Source organism: Hypanus sabinus, chromosome 19, assembly GCF_030144855.1.
Source record: "Hypanus sabinus isolate sHypSab1 chromosome 19, sHypSab1.hap1, whole genome shotgun sequence".
Lineage (NCBI taxonomy): Eukaryota > Metazoa > Chordata > Chondrichthyes > Myliobatiformes > Dasyatidae > Hypanus > Hypanus sabinus.
Window position 1 is genome coordinate 69,670,712 of NC_082724.1, and position 17,400 is coordinate 69,688,111.

The following is a 17,400-nucleotide window of genomic DNA, read 5'->3' on the forward strand; positions in this document are numbered from 1 at the left end:
TAATTTTTAAAACAGTTATAAGATTTCTGTTTACGAATTTCTAGCATTTTACGAATATGACAACTATGTTGTGTTTTGAACTTGAAAACTCCAAAACAGGATCTAGCAATAAGGCAAGTGAATGTATAAAAATTGAACTGTATCATGCTGACAATGTCCAGCTGTCCCATGCTTGGTCACAAGTCCCCTAGTTATGAAAATATTTTCTAAGCTGGAACTTGCTGAGTGATATGCCATCACATTTGTCACTTTGCCTATTGCTGGTATCTAATGGTGGAAATAGAAGGAGGAGTTGGGTATTTGAACCCCTTGTGTCTGCTTTATACAGTTCCACTTTTCTATGTAGAACAGTACAGTACAGTAACAGGCCTTTCAGCCCACGATGTATTGAATCAATTAAATTAGCAGTCAAATGGCCAACTAAACTAATCCCTTCTGCCATATTCTTCCATTTCCCTCACATCCATGTGCCTATCTAAATATCTCTTAAAAATCTCTAATTTATCTGCACCTACCACCACCCTAGGCACCAGCCACCCACCATCTGTGTTTTAAAAAAAAACTTGCCCCTCACATCTCCTTTGAACTTACCCTTCTCGGGTCTTAGACATTTCAACTCTGGGAAAAAGATGCTGTCTGTCAACTCTATCTTTTCCTTTCATAATCTTATAAGCCTCTATAAGATCTCTCTTCAGCTTCTCTCTCCTTTCACTTTCAGGGAGCTATGAACTTGGACCCCTCTACTCATCAACAGTGTTGAGGGTCTTGACCTTCACGGTGTACCGTCTCTACATTTCTTGTACATGCTTCATATACATAAATATTTCCAACAACTATATTTCAAGTCTTTCTTAATCCTCCTAGTGTAGTTCCATGACTATCTGTGTGAAGGTTCATCCAACTGGCAGTTTTGTTTCATTCTGTCATTCTACATTGAATGGACATACTAATGCTGACATTACAATTATTTATTGTAACTTTTCTCAGGCATACAAAGCCCAAGTTGCAGTTACTATGGATCATATAATATTTATAATTTAGAAGATTATGATAATATACTGTAAATCATAGAAAGAGTGGAAGTTTGTTTAGAAAGGTCATAAATTTGTTTTAATGTTTTACATTAGTGATTTGTTTTAATGTCAATTATGGTTTAATAGGATTCTAATTTGGAAATTACATGATTTATTTCCTTTAAAATATTTACAAAACTTTTTCTGAAGATTCTCTTATTTATTTTAATAAATAGAATCCTGTTGAGAAAAATTAATGCTTGTAAGTGATGTGCAGCTACAATGTTATGAAATGACTACATGAAGAACTATGTTGAGTTCATTACTTTGACTGAATTAAATGCAGTTCAATATAGTACTGTATTTCAGAAACTAAAAGTCAAACAGTAATATGCGTAACTTTAATCAAATGTAAATCAATTTTAAAAACTTGCAGTTGCAATTTTTTCAGTAAATGAACTGAGTTTTTCACTGCCATGAAATAAACCCTTAGTGTTAAATTCTATTTAGAAAAAGCGGTGTTTTGTTAAATACGAGGGTGTTGGCATGAAACCTTGGTCTTCGCCCATAACCATTAAGTAGTTTCTGATTAAGTATTTTTCAGGAGTAGTGTACTCTCCCAAAATATGGTTTCCCAATAGGCAGCCTTCGCAAGCAGATGTAGCTATTGGGGTATTCTGCCAAATTGATAGGATTCTCTTCAAGCCGTATCTCAGTCAGCTGATCACGGATATAACTGGCATCCATGGGCTTGCAAAATGTATTATCCGTAATAGAAGATATATTGTTATGCTGAAAGATAAAAAGGTTACAGGTATTGTTAAATTTCAGTTAATTTAATACTTTAGTGGTCCTTGAGAAATATTGACTTGCAATCTTGATAAATGAATTGATGGATGTTTGCTCTGAGTCTTCTAGCTATATTCTAAATGGTCATATTTGTAGATTTTCAGAGCAGATATTTCACCTTGAAAATGTTTTCACCTGATTCAAAATTGTGCCCCCTAGAGCAATGCTGATTGATTATTCATTGCATATATTAGTATTTTGCAACTTCTTTTGCATTATTGACAAAAGATTCACTGTTCTTTGGCTAAGATGCATATCCAAACACCATACATGGAGTTTTGAACAACTATTGCTCTGCTATAGTTAGTGGAAATTTTTATTTTTAGGAAGGAATGCTGATTCTGTGTATTCTTCTACAAATGTAGAAAGATACACAGGATACATTACTTAATGCAACTAATTTGTACAGAATAAACTTTGTTTACAATTGATGATAAGAGGCTTTTTGGAAATTTAAGATACATGAGACTTGTGGCTGTGAAGAAACTCTGCCTTTTGTTTTAAAAAAAATCTTGTAAATACGCTTGTTTATAATTGCGCAATCCAGAAGATTAGTATAGTTGGATTATTGTCTACCACGAAAGTAGACATTGCAGTGGTTATTTATTAGACTGATTATTATTTACAATGTCATGTTATATTGATTAATTTCATTGAATGAAATTCAGCCTCTCTGCTCAAGAGATTTCTCTGACTACAGAAAATATCAGAAAAGTGAAAAATAGATTAAGTAAGCAAATTATATTGAGAAAAATGTAATAAGAGCATGTTGCTAGAATATTAACGATTCGCTAATTTCTATTTCTTTATGTTCTTTTTAATTTGCACAGTATAAATAAATATTCATAGGGTAGAAGCATGATAAAGCTTAGTTTCAATTTAAACATGTTAGATATCTAACCTGTAAATGAAGCACGCGAATACTCTGGGGTAAGTTATCGGGTACTTTATCCAGTTTGTTGTATCCTAGGTAAAGATACTGCAGTCTGGCCAAGTTCTGGGGAAAAAAAATCAGTTAGATTTGTTATCTCCAACTTTGAAGGTAGTGAAATGAAATACTTAAGTTTTGTGCTCAGTATAGTGCAGAATTTTCCATTAAATCGCACAATCTTGGAAACTGTTCACGTTGATTCCTGGGATGTATGAAGAGAGTTTGGACTCATTACAATATTTGTATTTTCTAAAGTTTAGAAGAATGAGAGGGGACCTCATTGGATTTTTTAAGATTCTGATGTGTTTGGATAGATTAGCTGCAAGGAATATTTTTCTGCTGTTGTCATCTAGAACAGATGTTACAATCTGAAGATGCAGGCTGGGCCATTAGGATGGGGTAAGAAACTGATACACAATTTTCATCTCAAACAGAAGTGAGCATCTGGAATTAAATACTGCAGAAGACATTTGAGGCCAAATCATTGAATAAAGACCTCTATCTGATATCAGTGGCTGAGGAGATAAAGGAATAGAAACATAGAAAACCTACAGCACAATACAGGCCCTTCAGCCCACAAAGCTGTGCTGAACATGTCCTGACCTTAGAAATTACCTAGGGTTATCTATAGCCCTCTATTTTTCTGAACTTGTTGTACCCGTCCAGGAGTCTCTTAAAAGACCCTATCGTATCTGCCTCCACCACTGTCGCCGGCAGCCCATTCCACGCACTCACCACTCTCAAAAAAAAAAACATCCCTAACATCTCCTCTGTACCTACTTCCAAGCACATTAAAACTGTGCCCTCTCGTGCTAGCCATTCCAGCCCTGGGAAAAAGCCTCTGACTATCCACACGACCAATGCCTCTCATCATCTTATACACCTCTATAGAATATAGAACAAAAACAGGAACAGGGTAGTAATTTAGATGATGGATAATTATGATCATATTGAATGATGAAGCCAGCTCCAAGATCTGAGTGGCATAAATAGAATGAAGCCAGTGTATTTCCATCCATCTGGACAATGGAGGGACTTTGGAAAATGCTATGTACGGTTATGTCAAAGGACAAAACAGATTGAGAAGGGGGTGGGGAAGATAGCTTTATCACATTCAAATTTAATTTTATGTAACTTTGAACTGTTCTATTTAATATTGTGATAAAGATGGAACCATATCAAGATACAAACAGACATTCAAGTGGTTTGCCTTAAATGACAATTGAACTTGAAAAGAGCTCTTCTACCCTTGCTTGATCAGCAAAGATCAGCAACAGAGAAGCACACCCAAAGGGAACTTAAAATAAGGAGGCCTAATATTCTTTACACATTACCTTAAAAGCATTGCGTTTTATTCCATTGCTTTTGATGCGGTTGTGTTGTGCATCCAACGTTATAAGTTTTGGTGGTAAAGCAGGCAGACGAGTGAGCCTGTTATCAGTAAGCGTCAAATATTCCAGTTCCGGAAGTTGTGCAAAGACCTTATCTTCTATTTCAGTAATTTGGTTTCCAGACAGATCAATCCCTCTCAGAGTTGCTATATATAATTTAAAAAAGATTGAAAAATGACTTGTGTATCAGTTTTACTATTTGATCAGAATAATTTCCTCAAAAATAAGTTTCTTGCTTATGCAATACATATTTTATAATTCCCTTTTTCAAATCGTTAACATCATCCATCCAATATGCAGCACCCACATGCCTGCACTGACACCACACGTGTTTGCATATGTGCACCACCCCATGTTCCTGACACTCACCAACATGCACATGTGGGCATGCACATTCCTCCAGCAGCAGCTGCTTATCTTTTGTGCGCGTTTGTGCCAAACACTGATTTCTGAATATAATTGTGTGTTCTAATACTTAGTCACTGGATTGTTCCCCTGAATCTTTTATCAGAAACCTGTACTCTCTTACTACTTAGAACATAGTAGTACAGCATAGGACAAGCCCTTAAGCTCATAATGTTGTGTAGACCTATGTAAAACTACTCCATGATCAACCTAATCCTTCACTTCAAAACAAACTATAGCCCTCCTTCTTTATCACATCCATGTGCTAGCTTAGAGTCTATTTAATATGCCTATTATATTCCCCTCTACTACCACTTCTGGCAGTGCGTTCCAGGCAGGTACACCTCTCTGGAAAGAAACCCTGCCTCTGACATCTTCTCTAAACTCTCCTCCATTAATCTCAAACAAATGTCCTCTGGCATTGGCCATTGCCACCATGAGGTTAAAGGTGTTGGTGGTTCTCTCTGCCAGTCTTTTAAAGTGTATTGCTTCACACTTTTCCGCAATGAACTCCATCAGACACTTATCCAACCAGCTCTGCATTCTGTCCATATCCTGTTGTAACTTGTGAAAATCTTTTACACTATCCACAACACCTCCAACCTTTGTGCAAACTTACTAATACATGCCTCCATTTCCTGATCCAAATTACATATAAAAACAACTAAGAGGTCACCAAACGTATCTCTGTAGAATACCACTGGTCACCAGCCTCCAGGCAGAATGCAGCCCATATGCTACCGCCCTCTGCCTTCTATGGACAAGCCAGTTCCGAATCAACACAGACAAGTTTCCTTGTGTCCCTTGTATCATGACTTTCTGGATGAACTGACCATGGAGAATGTTGTCAAATGCCTGACTAAAATCCATATAGTAGTAGGCAGCTGTCTATCCCAGGGGATCATGGGTTTGTGCCTCTGGTTGACTATATCCACTCCAGGGAGCAAGCCTGGGCAAGAAGATTTGAAGAACCGGCTGTTGTCCATGCAGCAGGTGCCCCCTCTCCATATCACTGATGTAGTCCAAGGGAAAGGCAAGCGCTGATACAGCTTGGCATCAGTGTTGTCACAAAGGATGCCAAAGTGAAGTTGTAAACAACATCAAACTGCCTTAAGGACCCTGGCTCCAGATTTCTTCCTCGGGGTCTACTCCCAAAGCCTTTCTCCATAGGTAGGTATGACTGCAAGGCAGCAGACATTTAAAATCAGATTCTCCTTCTCCTAGGCAGGCTGCTGCCCAAGGCTGACAAGCCCCACCTGCCCGAAGCAACTCGTTTTGAGGTGCCAGTGACCTAATGGAAAAGGAACTGGCCTCCTAAGCCTGGGATTGTGGGTTTGAGTCCCATCTGGCATGATGAAAATCATATACAGTACAGTGCCTATAAAAATTATTCACCCCCCCCCCCTTGGTTGGCTTAATGTTTTATTGTTTTATAACATTGAATCACAGTGGATTTAATTGGGCTTTTTTGATTCTGATCAACAGAAAAGGACTCTTTCCTGTTAAAGTGAAAACAGATCGCTACAAAGTGACCTAAATTAATTACAAATATAAAACACAAAATAATGGATTGCATAAGTATTCACCCCCTTCAGGTCAGTTTTTAGTAGATGCACCTTTGGCAGCAATTACAGCCTTGAGTCTGTGTTGACAGGTTTCTATCAGCTTTGCACATCTGGATACTGCAAATTTTCCCCATTCTTCTTTTCAAATCTATTCAAGCTCTGTCAGATTGCAAGGAGATTATGAGTGAACAGCTCTAATCAAGTCCAGCCACAAATTCTCAATTGGATTGAGGTCTGGACTCTGACTTGACCACTTCAGGGCATTTTTTGTTGTTTTTAAGCTATTCCTGTGTAGTTTTGGCTTAATGCTTGGGGTCATTTTCATGCTGGAAAACAAGTCATCTTGCAAGTTGCAGTTCTTTTGCAGATTGCATCAGGTTTTCCTGCAGGATTTCCCTGCATTTTACTGCATTCATTTTACCATCTACCATCAGAACCCTTCCAGGGTCTGCTGCAGTGAAGCAATCCCAACGCATGATGCAGCCACCACCACACTTCCCGGTAGGGATGGTGTGTTTCTTGATTGACTTAACTGTACTCCAAGGATATTAAGTGACATGGAAATCTTTCATGTATCAATCTCCTGAATTGACCTTCGACAGAGTTGCTTGGAGTGTTCTTTTGTCTTCATGGTGTAGCTTTTGTCAGGATACTGACTCACCAGCAGTTGGACCTTCCAGATCCAGATATATTTTCACTGCAGTCAATTGAAACACCTTGACTGTACACAGGTGATCTCCATTTAAATAATAATGTGACTTCTAAAACCAATTAGCTGCACCAGTGATGATTTGGTGTCTCATGTTAAAGGGAGTGAATACTTACACAATCAATTATTTTGTGTTTTATATTTGTAATTAATTTAGATCACTTTGTAGAGATCTGTTTACACTTAGACATGGAAGTCTTTTGGCTGATCATTGTCAAAAAAAGTCAAATTAAGTCACTGTGATTCAATGTTGTAAACCAATAAAACGTGAAAATTTCCAAGGAGGGGTGAATACTTTTATATCATGTATTTGGTTTTATTTTATCTTTTTTGACTTATAATATACATCTTCTTGTACTCTGTATTCTTCTATGTAGAAATTAATACAAATATTGAAAGAGAATACTTTTTATAGGCAGTGTACACCACATTCACCATTCCCCTCCCCACCGATGTGAGACTCATTGATCTGTAATTCCCAAGATTATTCCATAGAACCATAGCACCACAGAACATTACAGCACAGAAACAGGCCTTCTTGGCTGTGCCAAACCATTTTTCTGCCTAGTCCCACTGACCTGCCCATATCCCTCCATATACCTCTCAACCATTTACCTGTCCAAGTTTGTCTCAAATGTTAAAAGTGAACCCGCATTTACCACTTCATCTGGCAGCTCATTCCACACTCCCACCACTCTCTGTGTGAAGAAGCCCCCCCCCCCCCTGTGCTCCCTTTAAACTTTTCCCCCTTCACTCTTAACCCATGACCTCTGGGTTTTTTTTCTCCCCTAGCCTCAGTGGAAAAAGTCTGCTCTATCTATACCCATCATAATTTTATATACCTCTATCAAGTCTCCCCTCATTCTTCTACGCTCCAGGGAATAAAGTCCTAACCTATTAAACCTTTCTCTGTAACTCAGTTTCTCAAGTCCCGGCAACATCCTTATAAACCTTCTCTGCACTCTTTCAACCTTATTAATATCCTACCTGTAATTCGGTGACCAAAACTGCACACAATACTCCAAATTCGGCCTCACCAATGCCTTATACAACCTCGCCATAACATTCCAACTCTTATACTCAGTACTTTGATTTACAAAGGCCAATGTACCAAAAGCTCTCTTTACGACCCTATCTACCTGTGGTGCCACTTTTAGGGAATTTTGTATCTGTATTCCCAGATCCCTCTGTTCTACTGCACTCCTCAGTGCCCTACCATGTTCTACCTTGGTTTTTCCTTCCAAAGTGCAATACCTCACACTTGTCTGTATTAAACTCCATCTGCCATTTTTCAGCCCATTTTTCCAGCTGGTCAAGATCCCTCTGCAAGCTTTGAAAACCTTCCTCACTGTCCACTACACCTCCAATCTTTGTATCCAGCAAATTTGCTGATCCAATTTACCACAGTATCGTCCAGATCATTGATATAGATGATAAATAACAATGGATCCAGCAGTGATCCCTGTGGCACACCACTACTCACAGGTCTCCATTCAGGGAAGCAATCCTCCTCTACCACTCTCTGACTTCTCCCATTGAGCCAATGTCTAATCCAATTTACTACCTTACCATGTATAAGTAGCGAATGAATCTTCCTAACTGACCTCCCATGTGGGACCTTGTCAAAGGCCTTACTGAAGTCCATGTAGACAACATCCACTGCCTTCCCTTCATCCACTTTCCTTGCAACCTCCTCAAAAAAGCTCAATTAAGTTTGTTAAACATGACCTACCATGCATGAAGCTGTGTTGACTCTCCCTAATAATAAGTCCCTGTCCATCCAAATACTTGTCGATCCTATCTCTTAGTACTTCTTCCAATAATTTACCTACTACCGATGTCAAACTTACCAGCCTATAATTTTCCGGATTACTTTTAGAGCCCTTTTTAAACAACGGAACAACATGAGCTATCCTCCAATCCTCCGGCACCTCACCCGTAGATACCAACATTTTAAATATATCTGCCAGGGCCCCCGCAATTTCAAAACTAGTCTCCTTCAAGGTCCGAGGGAATACCCTGTAAGGTCCTGGGGATTTATCTACTCTGATTTTCCTCAAGATAGCAAGCACCTCCTATTCCTATTACATTTCTTGAATACTGGAACAACTATTGCCATCCTCCAATCCTCTGGTACCACTTTTGTAGCCAGTGAAGCCCTGAAGATTATTTTCATCACCCTGGAAATATCTTCCATTACTTCCCTTAGAAATCTGGGATACATCCTTTCTGGCCCCAGGAACTACTCTGATGTTTTTCAGAAGTTCCAACACTACCTTCTTCAAAGCGTCAACATGCTCCTGCACTGCACTGGCCTCACATTCATCAAAGTCCCTCCCTGAAGCAAAGTATTCATTAATGCCTCTCCTACCTCTTCTGCCTCCAGGCAAGTGCTTCCTGAGCAGTGCTGCTTGCACTCCAGTCATCATCCTGTTATTCAAGTATGTGTGGAGTTCAGGTTTCCTTAATCTTACATTGGCACATGGCCTTCTCATGTGCCCTTCTAGCTGTTCTCAGTCATCACTTAAGCTCCTTCCTGGCTACCTTATAATTCTCAGAAGCTTTGCCTGATTTTTGCTTCATAAATTTTACATATGCCTCCTCCTTCCTCTTGGCTAGATGTTTCACCTCTCTTATCAGTTCCTTCACCCTATCATCTATCCCCTCTCTTAGTGGGACAGACCTATGCAGTACCTCCTGCAAGTGGCCCCTAAGCAACCTCCACATTTCTGTGCTGCATTTCCCTGAAAACATCTGATCCCAATTTACACTCCCGATTTCCTGCTAGCACCATTGTAATTTGCCCTCTCCCAATTAAATACAATTCTTTCCTATTCTCTGCTCTTATTTGTTGTCCTTGCCTATGCTAAAGGTCTGGGAATTGTCACTATCTCAAAAATTTCTCACCCACTGAAAGGTCTGTTATTCGACCAACATCATTACTTTGTACCAGATCCAGTATGGCCTTTCCTTTAGAGGTCCTGTTCACATACTGTCAAAAGTCTTTCTTAGACACCTAACAAATTCTACTCAAACTAAACCTTTTGCACCAAGGAGGTGTCAATATTAGGGGAGATGAAGTCACCCATGACGACAACTCTGTTCTTTTTGCACCATTCCAAAATCTGCCTATTCCTCTGCTCTTCATGTTGCTTTTGGAGGTGGGGGGGCTAGGGGCTATAGAATAATTCTCATAGAGTGATTGCTTCTTTCTATTTCTGACCTCCACCCACAGTAACTCACTAAGTGATCTTTCCATGGCATCCTTCCTTTCTATAGCAATGATATTATCCCTGATTAGAAAAGCCACTCCCCAAGGCACTCCTCCCCACCTCTTTTTACTTATCTCTTATCCCCCCCCGCTGGCTTCGATTAAACTCTCCCTGAGTAGCTTTGGCAAACCTGTCCATGATAACATTGGTCACTGTTGAGTTCCTTTTGTATAGATTATACTTTCCCAAAAGTGATCCCATGATTCACAAATCTGAACCACTGCCCCCTGTACCATTTCATCTGCCAAATAATCCTTTACTTACCTTCACTGGCGCATGGTACAGTTAGCAAACCGGAGATTACTACTTTTGAAGTCTTGCTTCTAACTCCCTATATTAACTCCTCAGGACCTCATCTCTTTTCCTACCTATGTGTTTGTACCAATATGTTCTGCATCTTTCAGCTGCTCACCTTCCCTTTAAGAATGATGTGCATTTGATCTGAATCCGGCACCCGCGAGTCAACGTACAGTCTGGAATTCTCAATCTCAAGCCTGGCTGCTAAGATTTTCCCCTGGTAGGTTGCTCCCCCAGTTACTGAGAGTAAGTAATTAGAACTGGCAACCTTTGTAATTTCTTTCGATAGCTTATGAAATCTCTTAGCAACAGAACTGCATTTTGAATCCTTTCAACCATATCACATTGGCTATACATCTATTGTTCAAATCAATAAGTATGAAGAGTTGCACCACAGTTCTAATATAAATTTTCTATCATGTCATTGTCAGACTGGTGAGTGAATGATCTTGACCAAGTATTGCTTCAAGAGTAATGTTCAAACTCTAATATGAGGTTTGGAGCTGATTCATGATTGCTGAATCAAAATAAAAGTAATGTATTCTATACATTATTTTCTGAGATACTGTTTGAAAAGATCAATGGCAATAATATAATTAGATTTATCCTGTGTTTTGCATTGTTCCAAGATTTCAAAGTCGAAATCTTAACCACAAATTCCTCAAAAGAGAAAAATTAATCATTTTTAACTTTGTTTTTCTCTACACCATCTAGTTTATTTGTGCTGAAATCCATAAAACTTTGTATTATTAGTGCTGTACCTCAATAAGTCATAGTCTGAAGTAATTATTTTATATTTTGAAAGATCAATAATTTACATCAAAAGTTGTAAACATTACAACAGATTTTTACACAAGTAATTTTGTTTTTGTTGCCCATTAGCATTGTCAAATTATGTATATAGTTACATTTATTTATCTCCTCGTGTTATGTTATCTCTATTTTGCTTTTAGAACAAATATCAAAATGTACTCACGGAAATCGGCAAAATCTTTTACTGTGACTCTTTTAATATTGTTGAATCGTGCATAAATATATGATGTTTCCTTTGGCAAAATTGGAATTTCTTCAATCTCAGTCTCATCACAGTATACAGAGCCAGTTAGGCAGACACACAGAAGGCAAGTTGGCATGTCTGAAATATATATTTTTAAAGAATATCTCAATGGCTCCAATGAAATGTCATCATTAATAACCTCTTTAACATATATATCTATGAAGCTTGTACCTGCATTCAGATTGTCAGAGGATTTGTCTTTTATTAGTTACTTTGACTTGATCTACAATTCACAACTATCAGGTGTTGCAGTTTGACTTCAATTATAATTATGAAAATGTGGAATAATGTGCATTGTTGGTGTTTTCTCTATGATTCTTGTGACATTTTGAATCCAATTTGGCATTCTGATAGGGTATATAGTGGCATAGATTTTCCTAGTTTCAAATTGTTAGCATTGTTGAATCAAAATCAGCAAAATAAACTTACTGGTAGGCGTAGTAATGAAGCTACTCAATTTGAAACAATAATTAGGGTTTTACACAAGTGGTCAATTTGATGGTGATTATTTTCGAGTGTCATGTAGACTCATTGTGTTTGCTCAGTTGTCGCCATTTAAAATTATATATGTTGAAACTTACTTTCATTTTACTTTGAACAATGTGGGTTGAATTATGTATCAGTAAAAAACCTGGACATTTAATTATATTTAATATCTAAGGGACACAGTGTGTGTGTTTTTTGAGCCATCTATTGAAATTTATTTTTATTTACAGAAAGAAAAGAAGCAAATGTAATTTTGGCTTAACCAACAAATATAACTCTTTTACACATTCAGATTGAACTAAACAATATAATTAGTATTGTGTGCGGGATACAACCATTTAAAATTCTAAAGCCGACATATTTTATTGGGCCATTATTCATTGAATGGAATATTAGCAGATATATCTTACAGTCCTCATTTGCCATTGCAATTATTTGGAAGTTTTAAAGATGTATCTTGTTCACTGCTAATAGTTTATGGATGAAGCACTAATATTTTAACACTTAAATACAAGAGGTATTCAAATAATAAGATGAGAAAATAAGTTGGTTCTTACCTGCAGGATTATCTGGTTCTGGCGCTATTGTTGGGGACCTGATAAAACGTGAAAGTTCCACTTCTTGGCTCTTGTCAGTATCATCATGCCTTGAGGTGATAATTTCTTTTAGCTTTCAACAACAAAAAAATTCTTGTTCAAACATGTAGTTTGGATTTTTCCCATGTTATATCTACACCAACAATAAATCGTGTGCAGATTCCACAACAAAGCACCATGAAAAGTTTATGAGCAAAGCACTATAGCTGAGGGTAGAGACACCAGTGTATATTAGTATGTGCATGAGTTCTTATCTTAGCAATTTACATTGTTAGGCACTTATTTTCCACTATTAACTCCCTCATTCTTCTTTTCATTTATGTAGTTGTTAATGTGATCATTTTCTATATGATAAATAATTTTTAAAAAGTCCAAATGTATTTCTGTGGGATTTACAGAGTTTGAAGAAGGTTTCATTCCATGATGCTATAAATTATTAGGGAAATTTTGAGACAGGTGCAGAATACTGGCTGCTACACACCTTCCCTGCCTTTTTGAATAAATAGAGCTTCTTTTGGATTCATTTTGCTTCAAGACATTCTCAGAAATCAGTTTGCAACCTCCATGACAAACTTAGTTATCTTTTTTCTTATTTCTGGCAAATTCTTTAATGTCTGGAATGTTTTTATTTTCAAGCCAGATTTTGGAGGACATCCTGAACAGTACGGCTATTATTCTTGCCACTCATATTTTAATAATCTGTGAGTGATGCATAAATATAAAGCATTGCTTGAGTTTTGTGGACTAATAGATGTCAGACATGATTCAGTAGCATTGATAAAGAGGAATTAATTGATCTGGTGGGGGTGCCAGGAATTGCAGGGCATGATTTCAATATTAGTTATTCCATTTTGAAAAACATTTATACGAAGAGGGCAGCAGAAATCTGGAATTGCTCTTCCTTTCACCAGCTGTGGATAGAAGATCAATTACAGCTTTCAAGAATGATATTCCTGGTTCTTAAATGAATTATCCCTTTTAAAAAATGCTATCAAAACTTTCATCTTTGGCCATTTATTTTGTTTCACTGATAAGTATTTCCACGTGCCAATTGAAATCTTTTCCATGTTTATTTTCCATTCTCAGGAGTGCTTGAGGAATTTCTATAGAAGCTGCAAAGGAATGGCACAGGCCACTGACTTTGTAGAAACTTACTGTAAAAATTAAGCAGTTCAATGTGCAAGTTTCCCTTTTACCGATTTGATTTACAACCAAGCACAGGCAGTAGTGGGTCTTTGGCACCCTCTTACAATGATGTCATCAAGCAGGATTTACAGACAGTCAGAATGAAGAATTCTCTTAGACAGGAACCACGTTTTAAATATCTTGTGGAAAGTGAATTGCAGGTTGAGACATACACATGGCATGAAGGTAGAACATGAAATCTAAATATTTTTAAACTTTTAAAAAAATTTAATTTTTTTTCCTCAGAGATACTGATACCGTATTTCTCAAATATTTTTTCCTGTCCAAGAGGAACATTTGATAATGAATTCACCCTGGTTCACAATTGGAATATTCATTCAAAAAGGGCCTTATTTTTAATGATCACCTTAAAAACAATACATACAATATTGAAATTCATGCCAAATCACTAATTATGGGTTAATGAATCTCCGAAGACTGTAACAGCAGAGCTTCACAGAACAAATTCTAGATTATTGCAGTTAACTGTGTATAATTAGAAATCCAGGAATAATGCTGTTAATACAGAAAATGATTAGAAAGTGAAAATCCCTGATGCATGGAAAAGCTGAAATGAGAAGTATTGGTACGTTTAAGAGGAAGCATGGTAACTTGATGAAAGGGAATGGAACAGGAAATGTGTGATAGGCTTGGAGGAGGCCCATGTGAAACATAATCTCAGGTTTGGGTCAGTTTGATAAATTATATTTTGTTTTTGTTAGTAGCCAAATAGTTTGTTTGTTACTCTGTTAATACTCTGTACTAACAATGATGGTCAGAAATGCAGGAATTATATTTCTATTCATCTTGTTTTAAGAATCTCATGCATGGCTTTTGAAGTGTTTATCTATGGGAACGCACAGGCCAATGGTGTAAAGGCTTTGAAAATGACTAGAAGAATACAAGTATGGGCATATATGTGGAAATGGATGGGGGGGGAAATAAAAGATCTATGTAACATGCAAAAAAAAGAAAATTTTTGGATAAGAAATATCTGAATTAAAACCTGAACTGGACTATGGTTGATAATGGAGAGGATCGACAGGAAATAATAAAGTAGTGGTAAAGTTAATGGGTGAAAGTGTTGATCAGCCTAACTGCTTGGGGGAAAGTATCCAACATAGGTACATTTGGATGTGTAGGGACCATTGGCAGCAAATTCAGCTAGTGGGCCAAGTCCAGCACAATCTTGCCAATAATTATAATCCCTGTGGTCGTTCTTTTTAGAGTTGAAAAGTTAAGTCTCTTCAGTGGATTTTTAAAAATGTATACAAATGAAAATTCTCAGTTCTGTGGAATACTGATAAAATCACTGAACTGTACCCAAAAAGGGTCAGTCTACAATTATGAGGCAAAAAGCTGAGAATAAGAAATAAAATAAATATCATTAGCATTTTAACTGAGTTGCCAAATTTGGGAGTGTGAAACGAGAACAGTCTCAAGTGGATTTCTATTAAATCTAAGTTGCCTTGAATAATCTGTCTTTTTTTGTGTGGGAAAAGTTGCCTCATCACTGGATCGACCATTTGTACTTTTTCCTTCATTGGGCATTACTGAATGGAAAGCCAGTGATCTTGTGGAGATCATTACTGATGTGCTACCTGTCCCAGAAGAGTTTGTCTGTTATAAGTACTTTCTGGAATTTAGTAATTCTTTCATTCTGCACATGATATTCATGCTATGTGTAATGCACCACCACTTCACCTGCAGACTGACTGCATCTGGCCAGACTTAAGTGAAGATTGTAAAACAAAATATTTTTTTAATAACCTAGTTGTCAGATCTAATTTTTTAACCATTTTTACAAACCATTTTAAAATCAGATGTAGCAATTTAATGTGTTTTTTCATTTTAATAATGTCTAAGTGTGCATTCTGGTATTTTGCAGTGTTATAGTACATCATTTGGGGATTGATGCAATTTAATTATGAACAGCAACCAAAAAAAATCTACTCGTACTGATTTGGTCCAGAAAAAAGTTTTCCTCACATATTTTAGCACTCTTAAGTAAAGCCTATTTAGGATTCTAATAGCTTTTACATATTAGAAGTAACTTGTATATGTTGTGTGCAAGATACTTGACAATCACTCTGAGCAAAGCATTAAGCAGTGGAATGAGCTGATATGAAACTCATATCAGACCTGGTAGTAATAAATCTCTCAATAGTAATTAACTTCCATATTTTTCACATCAAAACTTGTTTGCTAAATTATTTGTAAATAATGCTGTAGTACTATAAAACTTTCAAGTGTTCCCCTTGTCTGACTTTTATTCAAACTTACTCTCTTGCTTAAGTATAGTTTAAGCAAGAGCGAGTTCTGAATAAAATAACATTGAACAGTTTTGAAGCAACATTATTTAATAATTTTGCCCACAAACATATTTTGCTGTCTTGAACATAAGTGATTATATGACTAAATAATTATTCCAGTCTGTTTATTTGTCTAAAAGACAATAACATTCATTAATGACTGTTCTGTAAATATTATTTCTGATCTATGTATCTTATACATTGCAAATGTAAATGTGAGTATCTTGATGATATAGAACCTAAGGCTAGTTGCCTAAATATTAAAGAATTACCTGTATTTGTTTTGTTTCTTGTAGTTCATCTTCATATTCATAATCAAGTTCTGCATCAAGAGAATCCATGTCCAAATAATGCACATTAAATTCCTCTTCCTTATTAGCTGGTGCTGTGAATACTAATTGTACAAATGTAATCACAAAAAGTAAAGGGCACACAGCATTCATTTTGGACCAAAGACCAAGAAAAGTAAGTTCTGAGAAAAATTGAAAAGCTGAAATACTGGACAGAGCAGTCCCTTGCTGTTGAAACGTAGAATCTGTCAAATCAGTATTTAAAGCTTTCACCGGCTGGTGCCAGAAGTTGCAGAAGAATGAGACTGCGTGATATTTCTTAACCCCCTGAACTCCATTCTTAGTTACAGTTGCAATAGTAGTCATGGTTCACACAGCCAGTCTCTGTAAATTCTAAACTGAACAATAAAAAGCTCATTATGTCGGTAGCGAAGCATATTTTGCAAACATTTCTGTGACATTCGGGATCTTGTGTTTTAAATTAACATTTTAAAGTGTGTTTTGATACAGTACACATGAATTGAATATAATTTGCCTAGTTGTGTAACATAGGGGCTGGCTTTAACTTTTGACATTTATCTGGCAAAGAACACTTAGTGCCAAAGAGTATCAAGCTCTGACCATACTAAATTTGGAAGGCTGGCTGATGGCAGGAATGGAAAAAAAATGTGTTTGCAGTATGTTTTTTATTTAGGGCTGGGAGAGCACTCTTGTCCTACTTATTTCCTTCCCTCCACCCAGACCTTTGCAAAAAATGTCCATTAAGGACTTTTTATTTATTTATTAATCTGGCCATTTCCTGATTGGAACTATCAGCCTGGAAAAGAGTATGCGTGTTGCTTGGTCTATCCATACATCATTCAAAATTCCTTTTCTTTGTGTGCTTTGCCCTAAGTATTATGAAAGATGTACAAAATCTGTGAATTTCAATTGCAAAATTCAATGTGTAACACTGATCAGCTTCCCTATGTATTGTGTGGAACTGATATAATTGATGTATGTTGTTCTCTGTTGACACTTTGCAACTTCTCACATTGTCAGC

General features: G+C 36.9%; 2 protein-coding genes across 5 annotated transcripts in view; one reads left to right on the top strand and one right to left on the bottom strand.

Annotated features, from left to right (window-relative positions):
• cenpp (centromere protein P) overlaps nt 1–17,400 on the top strand; it is a 401,228-nt gene that overhangs the window by 147,794 nt on the left and 236,034 nt on the right. The window lies entirely within an intron of this gene.
• Nucleotides 25–16,839, bottom strand: ogna (osteoglycin, paralog a). Its single transcript, XM_059944899.1, has 6 exons — nt 16,341–16,839; nt 12,533–12,644; nt 11,409–11,567; nt 4,128–4,330; nt 2,764–2,859; nt 25–1,805 (listed from the first exon to the last, which is right to left on the bottom strand). Exons 1-6 carry the CDS (start codon nt 16,722–16,724, stop codon nt 1,614–1,616), a joined length of 1,146 nt encoding a protein of 381 aa, XP_059800882.1. The 5' UTR covers nt 16,725–16,839; the 3' UTR covers nt 25–1,613.